The 12,093-nt window shown below is 38.4% G+C and overlaps 1 protein-coding gene across 4 annotated transcripts in view; it reads right to left on the bottom strand.

Annotated features, from left to right (window-relative positions):
* Nucleotides 1-12,093, bottom strand: part of LOC126335054 (transmembrane protein 104 homolog) — a 92,761-nt gene that overhangs the window by 11,492 nt on the left and 69,176 nt on the right. For all 4 annotated transcript variants that reach the window (XM_049997935.1, XM_049997933.1, XM_049997934.1 and 1 more), the window contains exon 7: nucleotides 4,804-4,903. In XM_049997935.1, coding sequence (XP_049853892.1) covers nucleotides 4,804-4,903 — 100 coding nt within the window. The remainder of the gene's footprint in view (nucleotides 1-4,803; nucleotides 4,904-12,093) is intronic.

Raw genomic sequence — 12,093 nt, forward strand, 5'->3', positions numbered from 1 at the left:
ATGAAATAGAAAGCACAAAATTGTTTATATAAGTGATTAAATTTCTGTCCAGCTAGCCCCTTCTTTTATAACTTCCCTATATACTGTCATTGACTGTGTGGATGTAAACACATGTACGTGAGCATATGTAGTTCTTTTCAAAATTGATAAATAATTTTAGATGGGGTCCATTATTCACATTATGTTTTTTAACCAATTCATTTAGCTCTGTTATATAACAAATTTTATTGTTTTTGGACTGCTATCTTTTACTTCCACTGTATATCCACGTCTACACCAGATATAACATCCATGAGAGTTCCAAGAACGTCATCGAGACAAAAAGTGGATGCACTAGTCATGTAAGAGCACATACTATGACTGGAGAAGATACTATGCAGTAGCTGCTATTTTTCTACACCACCAGAAATTAATTTCCAAATGTACACTAGCAAACAAATCTTGTGCACTATGGCAGTATACAGTACATTTTTGATAACTGTTGTGTGTTAAATATGAATTCTTCTTGAACAGTCTGTCACCAGGGCCTAGGCTCAAGTCTGACTGGTACACACAGTTTTAATATGCTGGGAAACTTCAACTACTGTATTTTATCACCAGTGTAGGACAACACAAAAACTTCTTGTCTCACTGTTTACTTTCATCAGTAAATCACATGTGCAAACCACAAAATCATTACATGATGTAAAATGCAACAAATTTGATCTCAGGATGGCATGACAGTCAAAATATGTGGCAGATGCTGTTAAAGAGAGGCTGAGAAAGGAAATAATTGTTATATGTAAACACTCGACATATATAAGTTCGACTAAATCGGAAACAAAATGAGACTATACTTAGAGAAATATTTCATGTGGCAGGCTAAAGTCTAGATCAGGGCCAGTGGTAATCAATGCGGTGTTTCTCTACAGCTTAAAGATTGGCAACGCACCCATTTTGTGCAACCCATGGGATGATACACATAATCAATGAAAGGCAAGAAAATGGGCAATGAATTTCTAGTGCCAAAATAGAAATGATTCTCTTCCTTGCTGTTGTCACAAATATTTTAATCCTTCCTTCCCTGAGTACAGGATGTCATGAATTACGAGGTTGTGGTTAGTTTGAAATGTGTGAGTTTGGTTTTGAGCTGACAAAGCCAATGAATGTGAAAGTTACAAAACCTGGATAAGTTGACAGAGTGATCTGTAGCTTGGCAAAAGGCTGAGGTTAAGTTGGAATGTGATGGTTTGGTTGTAAGCTGGTGAAGCCAATGAAAGTGAAGCTGCTTGTGGTAACAGACTGATCAGTAGCTTAGTTCAAGGCCTTGGTTAGGTTGGAAAATAACAGTTTTACTTGCAAAAATGAAATTAATAATCCTTGTTGTCACATACATTTGACTGTTTCTCCTAATACATCACAAATTATGAAGTCGTGGTTAGGTTGGAACTTAATAGCACAGCTTAAAAGTTAATAATCTTGGTTGTAAAAATATTTTCCCATTTCTTCCAAATGTGTTATTGATTTCGGAGGTTGTGATACACAGACATGCGACTGTGAAGGTATACCTTCAAAACAGATCCTCTGTCCACTGCTCTCTCATTGTCTGTGTATACCCAGTAGCTGACCGCTTCTTTCATGCCCATCGCACCTCATGGTGAGAGTGCTAACAACATTACTGCACGAAACATGCAAGTACAACACTGACCCTGATCTATATTTTTACTGACATGGCATGTTAGTGCACAGCTTCTCTTTTACTTTAGACTATGACATTAAGTGATGACAAAATCTAAGAAACTGATGGGGTCAATTTATGCATTTACCAAATATATGCAGCTGGTGTCAGTCAATTTCAGAATAATGGGTCTTGGATCTAGTACTCGGCAATGTCAGACAATGAAGTGGAGGGTTCCACATATGGTTCCTGGTGACCAAATCTTTATTTATCTGTGGTGGAAGGGTCTGGAGTGGAGACCACTAAACCTCACAAAGCAAAATGAGATGATGCTTGATAAAATGAGCAGCAAAACTGGTACATAAGCTGCTGAACTGACATAAAATAGAAAGGCTCTCACAAGAATGGGATCTAAACAACATTTCTTTACTTTCAAACTAGGATCCAAATGAGAGCCCACATACCCGCATTAAGTTGCTCATCCACTGCCTCCTGAGTTAAACCGAAAAAGATCAACTTATGACAGTATTAAGGTTGAAACATACTTACGCAGTAATATGCCACCCCAAATAATTCCTCGGTAACCTCTTTTTTTTGTGTTACATTTACATGTATTCGCTAGAAGACACCTTATGGTGCATGGCAGAAGGTACTTCTGGTAACACTATCATCCCCCCCTCCCACGGCTCTTGTTCCATTTGCTGATTGTCTGTGGAGGAAGAACTGTTGTCAATAAGGCTCTGTACGGACTCAGACTTCTCTGATTTTTCTCCGCTGTGGTCTTCTTATGAGACATATGTGGAAGCGATTTAATGTAATGTAATCTCTGTAATGTCTTGATGCTGAATCTCCCCCCCCCCCCCCCCCATTAGTCTAACAGGATAAGGGTCTAACACATGAACCAGAAGTGTTTTGTAAGCCACTTTTTTGTGGATTAATTAGGTTCATTGGAAGAACCTCAAGGAAATGTAAGACTGGCATCTGCCTTTACTACAATTAATTTTAGGTGGTCATTCCACTTGATGTTGGTCCTGATGCAAACACTTATATATTTAACAGCTGCAGTGTTTCCAGCAGTTTGTTACCAATGGAGGAATCAAATTGGAACGGATCTTTTACACGACTTCATTTGCCACTAACTATGCTATTTATTTCAGTACTCCCTAATGCACCCACTTGATAAAGGACCTTAGGTCGAAATTGCATTAGTGGATTCTGAAATAAACAGTATGGTCGATTCTACAAGACTGATTCCATAACAAATACAACTGTGTAAAATACTAGCTCTCTTCACCTAATTATGTGTGATACATTTCATTTATTTACATTGAAAATCAACTGCCAGTTCCTACATTAATTGCTGATTCTCTACAATTTGCTAGTCATCTGGTGCAACCCTCTGTACACAACAGCATCATTTGCTAGCAGTCTCACAGAACTTTTGACATTACCCATTAATTCACATACATATTTATTCATATTATATATTTATTGTATACAGAATAACACTGTAACTCTCCCTTGCGGAACTCTAAAAATTATTTTTAGATTTGTCAGTTTCCTCCAATTAAGAATAAAAACAGAAAGGAATGTATGACTTTAGCTGCCAGTGGGCACTGATTTAAATCAATGGGGAAATTTGTGCCGGGTCACGATTCAAACCCGGGTCTCCTGCTTTCTAGGCAGATACGCTCACCACTGTGTAATCTGGACACTGTGTCATTGCAATTGCTTGAGCTGCTCTAGCATGCCTCCTGTCAGACCCAAATTCTCAACCTATCCCCACACACTACTGATATAGTACCCCTTGCACATTATCCTCATTATTCACAGCATTTCACAGATTCCTGTAAGAGTTCTAGTGTAGTGTGCATCTGCACTTAAGTGATCAATTGGTCGTTCTCGCCTCAATTGTATACATGGTGACCGTTTGGAGAACCAATTGATCACTTCAGTGCAGATGCACACCATGCTCTAACTCTTATGGGAATCAGCGAAATGCTGTGAGTAATGAGGATAATGGACAAATGGTGCTACATCAGTATGTGATGGATAAGCTGAGAATTTGGGTCCAACGGGAGGCATGCTAGGGTAGTCCATGCAGTTGAGATGATCACTGTGTGCAGATGGCACAGCGGTCAGTGCAGCTGCCTCGTAAGCAGGAGATCCGGCTTCGAATCATGGTCTGGCACAAATTTTCAGCTTTCTCCATTGATTTAAATCAATGTCCACTACCCACTAATGTTAGTCATATCTTTGTGTCTTCAGATACCGCACATACCATTAAGAATAATGTGTTCAATTCTATTTGCTAGGAAATCTTGAATCCAGCACAGACCTGGTTCAATATGCAGTAATAGGTTGCTCCAGCAACCTGTTATAAACTGCTGCTAGAAGGGGAGCAATTCTTTTACTCTGAGTACAATCTTTAAACTATCTCTTTGAGTTGAGATGCCTTTCCACTGTTGAGCAATTTTAACTTACATTTCTGTTCCGATACCAATTTCAGTGTTTACGATCTTCTGCAGTGAAAGAAGTTGGGGAGACAGTCTGTATCCTGTTACTAATGCATGTGAGTGCACCAAGTGTGCTCTCATCACACATGTGCACTTGAATTGGGTGCCAACTGTATCAGCGCAGGTCAGCCGCTGGAGACGACCTATTGGAGGTGTGCACGCGGTGCAGTCTCCGCCACCCTGTATGCCTCTCTCTCTCTCTCTCTCTCTCTCTCTCTCTCTCTCTCTCTCTCTCTCTCTCTCACTCACTCACACTCACACTCACTCTCTCTCTCTCTCTCTCTCTCTCTCTCTCTCTCTCTCTCTCTCTCTCACACACACACACACACACACACACACACACACACACACACACACAGGTGTTACTGACCCTCTATATGTTATTCTGGTTTGTATCATGTGCATCAGCTGGTCTGTGTCTTGTAGAGACCCGAGAGGCTTATTTACATTATTGTCCAGAGGTTAAGAATAAAGCCATATTTGCTTGACTCGTATTATTTGATTACTACAAGGTCAAATTCAGTATTTCAGGCTTCTCTATGTTTCTCTACTGATAATACACTCACCTCATTAAAATGTTGTGTAGTTTTTTCTCTTCTTTAGTTTTTTTAAATGATACACTTGACTTACCAAGCAACATCTGCCAATGATTTTGCCACAGCTGTTCCATAGATGGATAGATCTCCATATAGGTAAATGGCAAAGCACAAGAAAAACAGTGTCCGTCCACCTGTAGACATAATAAAATAGCCACATTAATATTAGAACATACAACACATTTCAGATTGTATCAACTGCAGCATGTCACTACACTGGTTACCATAGGTGAGTGAAAATCACAAATGGTAATTACTCAAGAAAATACAATAATGACATTAAAGCTTGCGATTCAGTAACTATGGCAATGTTGCATGAAACTATCACGAACAGATAAGTGACGCGGCACACTACTTGCACCATATGTACATAGAGGATAAGACAAATGCTTATTTCATAGGAAAGCAGTAGGTACTGTGTAATAGGCAATGAGGTTAAATGTTCATGCTCTTACCTACATGTTCCTGTCCAGAACATTCAGCCAAGGACAGTCAGAACATATAATTTACACCACTGTTTGATATTTACTGATATTCATTATGTACTCAAAAGAGTAGGATCACAGCAAAATTCCAACAACAGCGCCCTTTGCTACAGCCAGCAGTAAAGCCGGCTTTACATGGGATGTGTTTCTCATCACGAGACACACTAAACATGGCTATGTTGTTGCTACATGCTCACAAATGAGGTGGTACATCACACAGAATGTGCACTTCATTGTGACTTAAGACTACAATACTCTCCAGCAGCAGCTGTCAGCTATATCTGGCACACAAATCACACATTGTTTACAAAAATGGTTGTGCATAAAATACCTAGGTGACTAGTCTTAGTGATTGTCAAATATGAGCGGAGAAATTGCAAAGAATATTGTGGCCACACTGATGGACTGAACAACAATTCGTATTCACATTTAAAAATTTATGCTGGCATTCTTCTGAAGCCATTAACTCTAGCCTAACACATTTTACCTTTTCAAATATGTGGATACATATCTCAGCTCTGTGATGTTTACTGTGGCAATTGTTACATTTAACATTTTACAAACACTGCTCCTCTTTCATTCATATAGTAAAATGAATGGACATTTGCTCCCTCGTCCATATGCTACCACTGTTCCATCTATAGTGTATACTGTGCTGAACTGCAAGGAATCAGTCAATGTAAACAGCAATCTTGCAATTCTCTGCTAAAAATGCACAAAACTGAGAAAGTCAAAGCTTGAAGTTATACATAACACTGAATATTGCACAACATACTACAACTACATTAATACAAAAATCCTGGAATCTTTTAGAAAAGATGAAGGTGAATAAAAATACAGTGTGTCCATAATTAAAGTTCCAGTTTCAAAATGCTGTGGGTTAGAGAGAACTGCTGCTTACGATTTTGTCAAATTTGAACAGTGTATTATTGACACAGTGGGAAACATCATGGGAAAAAACCTTAACAAAAAATTTGATCAATAGATAGCGCTGTAGGCATCAGAATACGCACATCAACAAACATGCACCACATGGCCGTTCCTCTGTGTCCCAGATGCCCACCATTACTCTATCCATGAAGGATCATATACCACTGGTGAAGCTCTTTTAAAAGAATGGTGACTGTGCACCAGTAGCCCTGCAGATGACCTGGACACTCAAGGGTACGAAAAAAGGCATTACTCTGATGTCTGCTAAGAGTGAAGAGAAAATGGTCACAAAATGCAAAAAGACAACTTCTTTTGTAGTTCAGTGCAGTAGATTGAGGAAAGCAGTTGATCTGACATCTGTCAAAGATATGGACAACAGCAGAGGGGTCAAGTAGTGGTGTGCAAACATGCAGTGGATGGGGAACTGCCTGAAAGTTAGACATGCCTGCGAGCACAGTGCATAAAATTCTATGAAACATCCTGCATGTTATCCATACAAAATCACCCATGTTCAGGAGTTGTTCCCTACTGACCTGTCAGCAAGACAAATGTTCGCTCTGGAATTTCTTCCTCACATGGAAGTGGTCAATGAATGGGCATGGAACATTCTCTGGACAGATGAAACCCATTTCTGTCTCCAAGGGGATGTCAACAAGCAGAATATGAGCAACAGAAAACCTGCACGCACATCAACCAGGACCATTTCATTCTGCAAAACTGACTGCGTGGTAGATTGACGGCATTGTTAGCGTAGGCGCGTTTTTTTGATAAGATGAGTCCAGCGTTTCCTGTTACCTGTACCATTGCTTGTAAACACTATGAGAATCATTTCCACACCAACATAATTCCAACCCTTTAACAGTGTGGATGTGTGAGTAGTATAATTTTTATACAAGATGGCACTCCTTTGCACATTACACAGCCAATGAAGCAGCTGCCACACAGGCATTTCGAAAATGCTAGAATTATCAGCCTATCTTAATTCGAGTGACTATTGGCTGTGGTGTTATCTAAAAGATGTGTTCAGTGCTCCAGTTATAAAAGTGGCTGAATTAAAGGCATTCATTGCACAACACACACTGAACGTGACTACAACATACTGAATGTGTCTTGTGCCAGCCCCACAACAACTAGAAACTGATGCCATTTTGCTTTTTATGTGATTTTTGGCTCCAGGAAAATAAAAAAAACTGGTGTCTCCTTTTTATGCAGTTTTTGGCCTCAGGACAATTAAAAGCCAATTTTTCCCATCTGATGTGGCACAATCTTCCTGTAGTGGATGGACTTACCTATAAACCGATGTCACAACTGTTGACTGCTGAACTTGTGCACTCGTGCACACTGAACACTGTGAATGGTGTAGTGTGCAACTTACTCCATGGCCATCATAGTGAGATTCATCTGTTGTTTGTATGCAATCTCATTTACATTAAGACACTTATCTCCACTGGTAAAATTTTCATTAAATTTCTTTTGTTCCACGACGTTTCTCCCAGAGTCAACAATATGCCATTCAAACGTGACATCTTTCTGAGCAGTGGTTCTCTTTCTGCAGTGTTATGAGAATGGAACTTTAATTATGGGGCCTGTAGATTTGCACTAATCAAGATTGAACTGCAACCTTTCACACCTCAACTCATGCCTCTACCCACCACAACACATTTACCATGCGTTATCTGTTCCTGTGCCTTTTACCTCATGATGTCCTGAAGCCTTTAACCATTGATTTGTCTTTACCTGGCATTTTTAAGAAAGCTTTTTAAGTAAAAAAGTCTTTAACCAGCAATTTCCAGTCATTTCATTATAATAAATCATACCAAACATGATGATGCCGAGAGATCCTCAATGTGCTGGTGCTTCAAAACAAAGTTCCTTTGTCACAAAAGTACCAAGGACAGGTTTTTTTTAAAAAAAAAAAAAAAAAAAAAAAAAAAAAAAATACTGCACTTGCCAAGTAATGATCCTAGCTCTTATGAAAGTAGTCCCCTTGGCTATCTAGACACAGTTGCCAATGTTTGTGGAGTTCTTGGAAGCAAGCAGAGAAATTTTCAACTGTGATGTTTGTAAGTTCATATGTCACGGCCTGTTGGAGGTCTGCAATATAGACGAAGCTTTCCTTATAGTCGTCTTTTCCCTCACAGAAACAAGAAAAAAAAATCACAAGGTGAAAGGTCAGGCAAATATGGGATGGCAATAATAGAATGTCTGGGCACATACTCGGTAACTGATAGAGCAGTTTGGGATATTGCACTGTCATGAAGTTAGAATCAGTCCTGAGTATGCCACAAATCTGGGCGGTGAAGTCGAACTGCTTTTTGCAAATGTTTCAAGACTTGGATGCAAACTGTTTGGTTCACTGTTTGATCTGGAGAAACATTTTCATGGTGAACTACTCCTTTACTACCAAAGAAAGCAATCAACATTCTCTTTGTTCTTGAAGGTTATTGTTTTATTATTTTTGAGGCTGGTGCTCCAGGACTCTGGCATTTAGCACTTTGATGCTTCAAGTGAGTGTCCTACTGGTGGTAGCACCAACTTTCATCTCCCACAATAATCTTTGACACAAATTTGGGATCACATGTAACTCTATCCCATAGTTGAGCAGAAATTCATCATCTTTCCTCTTTCTGTTCATCTGTTAGCGTGTGAGGGATGAGTTTTGCATCAAGTTTATGCTTCCATAAATCTTCGCGTAAAATCTAATGACACACATCACAGTTCAAATTAAATTCTACTGATATCGCACGCACAGTTATGTGACAGTCTTCATGCAACAACTGCCTCGCACGGTCCACGTTTGCATCAGTATGTGCTACAGATGGGCAACCAACTTTGGGATCATCTTGGACTGAAACTCTGCCCTCACAAAACCTTTTTCACCACTCGAAAACGCACCTTCCTGAAAGTGTCTTGCATGGATATACTTGCTTTGTCATTGCTAATGTTTCACTAGGTTTTCCCGAGCTCAATGCAGAACTTAGAGTTCAGGCTTTGCTCGCAATCAGCATCCATTGTGTCACGGTAACTAAAGTACCAATAACCCAAGCTGTGTATTGCTAAGCACAACCCTGTCACTTAGTGAGTTTGTTTAGAAATAAGGCAAAAATCATTTCAAGGACGGACACATACCAAGTAACATAAAAACAACATTTGTTCCTTTTTAGTATTGCAAACTCAGAAATAAAAGAAAATCCTGTCCTGAAACATTTCTGACAGAGGGAGTAGCATGTAAATTATAACACAAAAATCACCAAATACAGGCTCCAACTGCAAACAGCATAATCCAACTTGGCATCTAAGTTTTGACATAGAAAATGAACTTGCTCTTCACTGGCCATATTCCTCTCCATGAAGCAAAAATCTGGTATGCTTTTTCTCCCTTTCATGATTGAGAATGCTCTGCAATATGAAATTCCACGTTGTGACATCATCCAACTCCATGTGCACATCTGCTTCCACATTAATTAAGGGTGAAATTATCAAGTAATGTGTACAGCAAGCTTTGAGTAGTATCCATGTAAAGTGCCCAAACACTCTGATACCACTGACAACTCATCACAAAAGGGATCGATGGGCAACCAAAACATACCAGAGACTACTCATAAACGTTGGACTATTTTCATTGTGGATAGGTAATTGTGATTGTTCTTGGTCCCGTAAATTACCTTTTGTACAGGTACATAATTGTAATACAGGCCACATAATTTTGCTTACATCTTGACAAAATACTTATAATATGCTACACAGTAAAAACATATAATGCCTTGCACAGTATGTATGTAATGCTAAATGATTTACACCCAAGTTAAAAATAAATTTTTGTGCACCATAAATTGTACATGAGTAGTTTTAATTCTAGTTTAGTTCCTTACACTAATTTGTAATTCTAATTTCTCATAATATGGCACATAACATTAATTCACAGTACAATCTTTTTCTCACTCTCTGCTCATGTATTCAGACACGCTGCAGAATTCTTCTTCTATTAAAAACATTTTTAGGGATGCAGGGAACATTATCTCGGTTTTGAGGTTTTGTCAGTCCCTTGGAAATGCTTTTCATTTCTGTGATGGTTTAGTTCCCCCATACGGTGACTCCATATTGCATGTATGGTTCAAAAACTCAATGTAGACAGTGCACAGGAAGTCTTGATATGCACATTGAGCCAGTTGCTTCATTATAAATATCACTGAGCTTAGCTTGTTGGATACAGTATTTATCTGCTGCTTCCAATTTAGCTCACTGTCTATTGTTATGCCTAAAAACTTACCTAAATTAATTCTTCCCGTTCTTTTTCACCTACAAAAACATTTGTGTGAACTTCCTTTCACTTAGTGTTGAAAATCATGTACATAGTTTTCTTGTTTTCTTGTTTTGACTAATACATTGTCCATGAGCCGTTGTGCTGAATTACTGCCTGATACGAAAGTGTTTTTCATAAGTGCTTCAAAATTGTTGGAAAGATTTGGCACAATCACATCATCTGCATACATTATCTTACTTTCATTTTCACATGTTTGTATATTATTTACAAATAAATTGAAGAGCATATGTCCCATAACAGATCCTTGAGGAACATCATGATTAATGCTTCTAACTTCTGATCTGTATAAGTTTTTAAAGGTTACACATTACCTCCTATTACTCAGCTATGATTTTATTCAGTCTGCTGCTTGTCCACAAATACCAGTGTTGTCTAATTTCTTTCCTTGGACTGTCAAATGCTTTGGATAAGTCAAGGTATTCCCAGACACTACCATCTGATTGTTGAAGGACTGTACAATAAATTCTGTTAATGATCTAATTGCTGTTTCTGTTGATTTCCCTTTCTGGTATACATACTGTGCTGGAGTTAGAATATTATGCTTTTCCAGATAAGCAGTTAGTCTGTTGAGCATGAGCACTTCTAATATTTTGGAGATGTGTGATACTAAGGATACTGGTCTGTAATTATTCTGCTTTAACTGATGAAAGTTGACCAGTAAATACTCTTTTTGGAACGAGCAGTTGACAACACTCGACAGTGCTGCAATCATTTCTGCTGCCAACTGCTTGTTCAGATAGTTTGACACTTCATCATGTCCAGCAGACTTTTTCCTTTGAGCTTTTTTATAACCTTTGTCATTTCCTCTTTAGATACTAGTTTCAGGAACACTGAGTGGCTTGGCTTATCTTTCAATGTGGTCTGATGAGTCCTTGATTACTGTTTCCACACTTTAGGTGTTCTGTGTATCTATATAGTTATTATTCAGAACATTGGCAATTTCTGTTTTGGTACTCACTTTCATACTTTCTATTTCCATTTGCTTTCTGTGTGTATTTTTTGCTGTCCCTCTCAAAGTTTTAATCTTTTTTTACTGATTCTGAAATAATCTCATGAACTGATTTGGCTTTTTCTAGGTTTCAATACTTTCCCTCCGTTTCATCACTCTTTAGGTGGGCTTCTGTTCTACTATTTCCTTCATGATCCACTGCTTGTTTTGGAAGATTTTCTTTTCCTCTTGGTTTTTGAAAATGCTGTATTGAAGTAATGTGTTAAAGTTTCTTGAAAAGCATTGTACATTTCATCTGTTCCCTGAGCTTAAAAAATGGCTAACCACCATTCTTTTCTCAACATTATTTTAAATTTATTGATGTTTCACTGGCTTAAAAGCCTAATATCTCTTTCTGCTTTTTAACTTCTGTTTGTGAGTCTCGATTTCCATTTACTGCACACAGCGGTCCAAAATGATCAGAAAGTCCTATATGTAGTACCTTCATTACATATTCATTGCTATCTATCTTAGTGATAATATTATCAATAATTGATTCAGTTTCCAAAGTTACTCTTGTATGTTCCATTACAGTTGCCTGCATAATGAACTATATTAGCATCTCCTCAAATTTTTGCTTCAAGATGCAACTAACAG

Source organism: Schistocerca gregaria, chromosome 2 (assembly GCF_023897955.1).
Source record: "Schistocerca gregaria isolate iqSchGreg1 chromosome 2, iqSchGreg1.2, whole genome shotgun sequence".
NCBI lineage: Eukaryota > Metazoa > Arthropoda > Insecta > Orthoptera > Acrididae > Schistocerca > Schistocerca gregaria.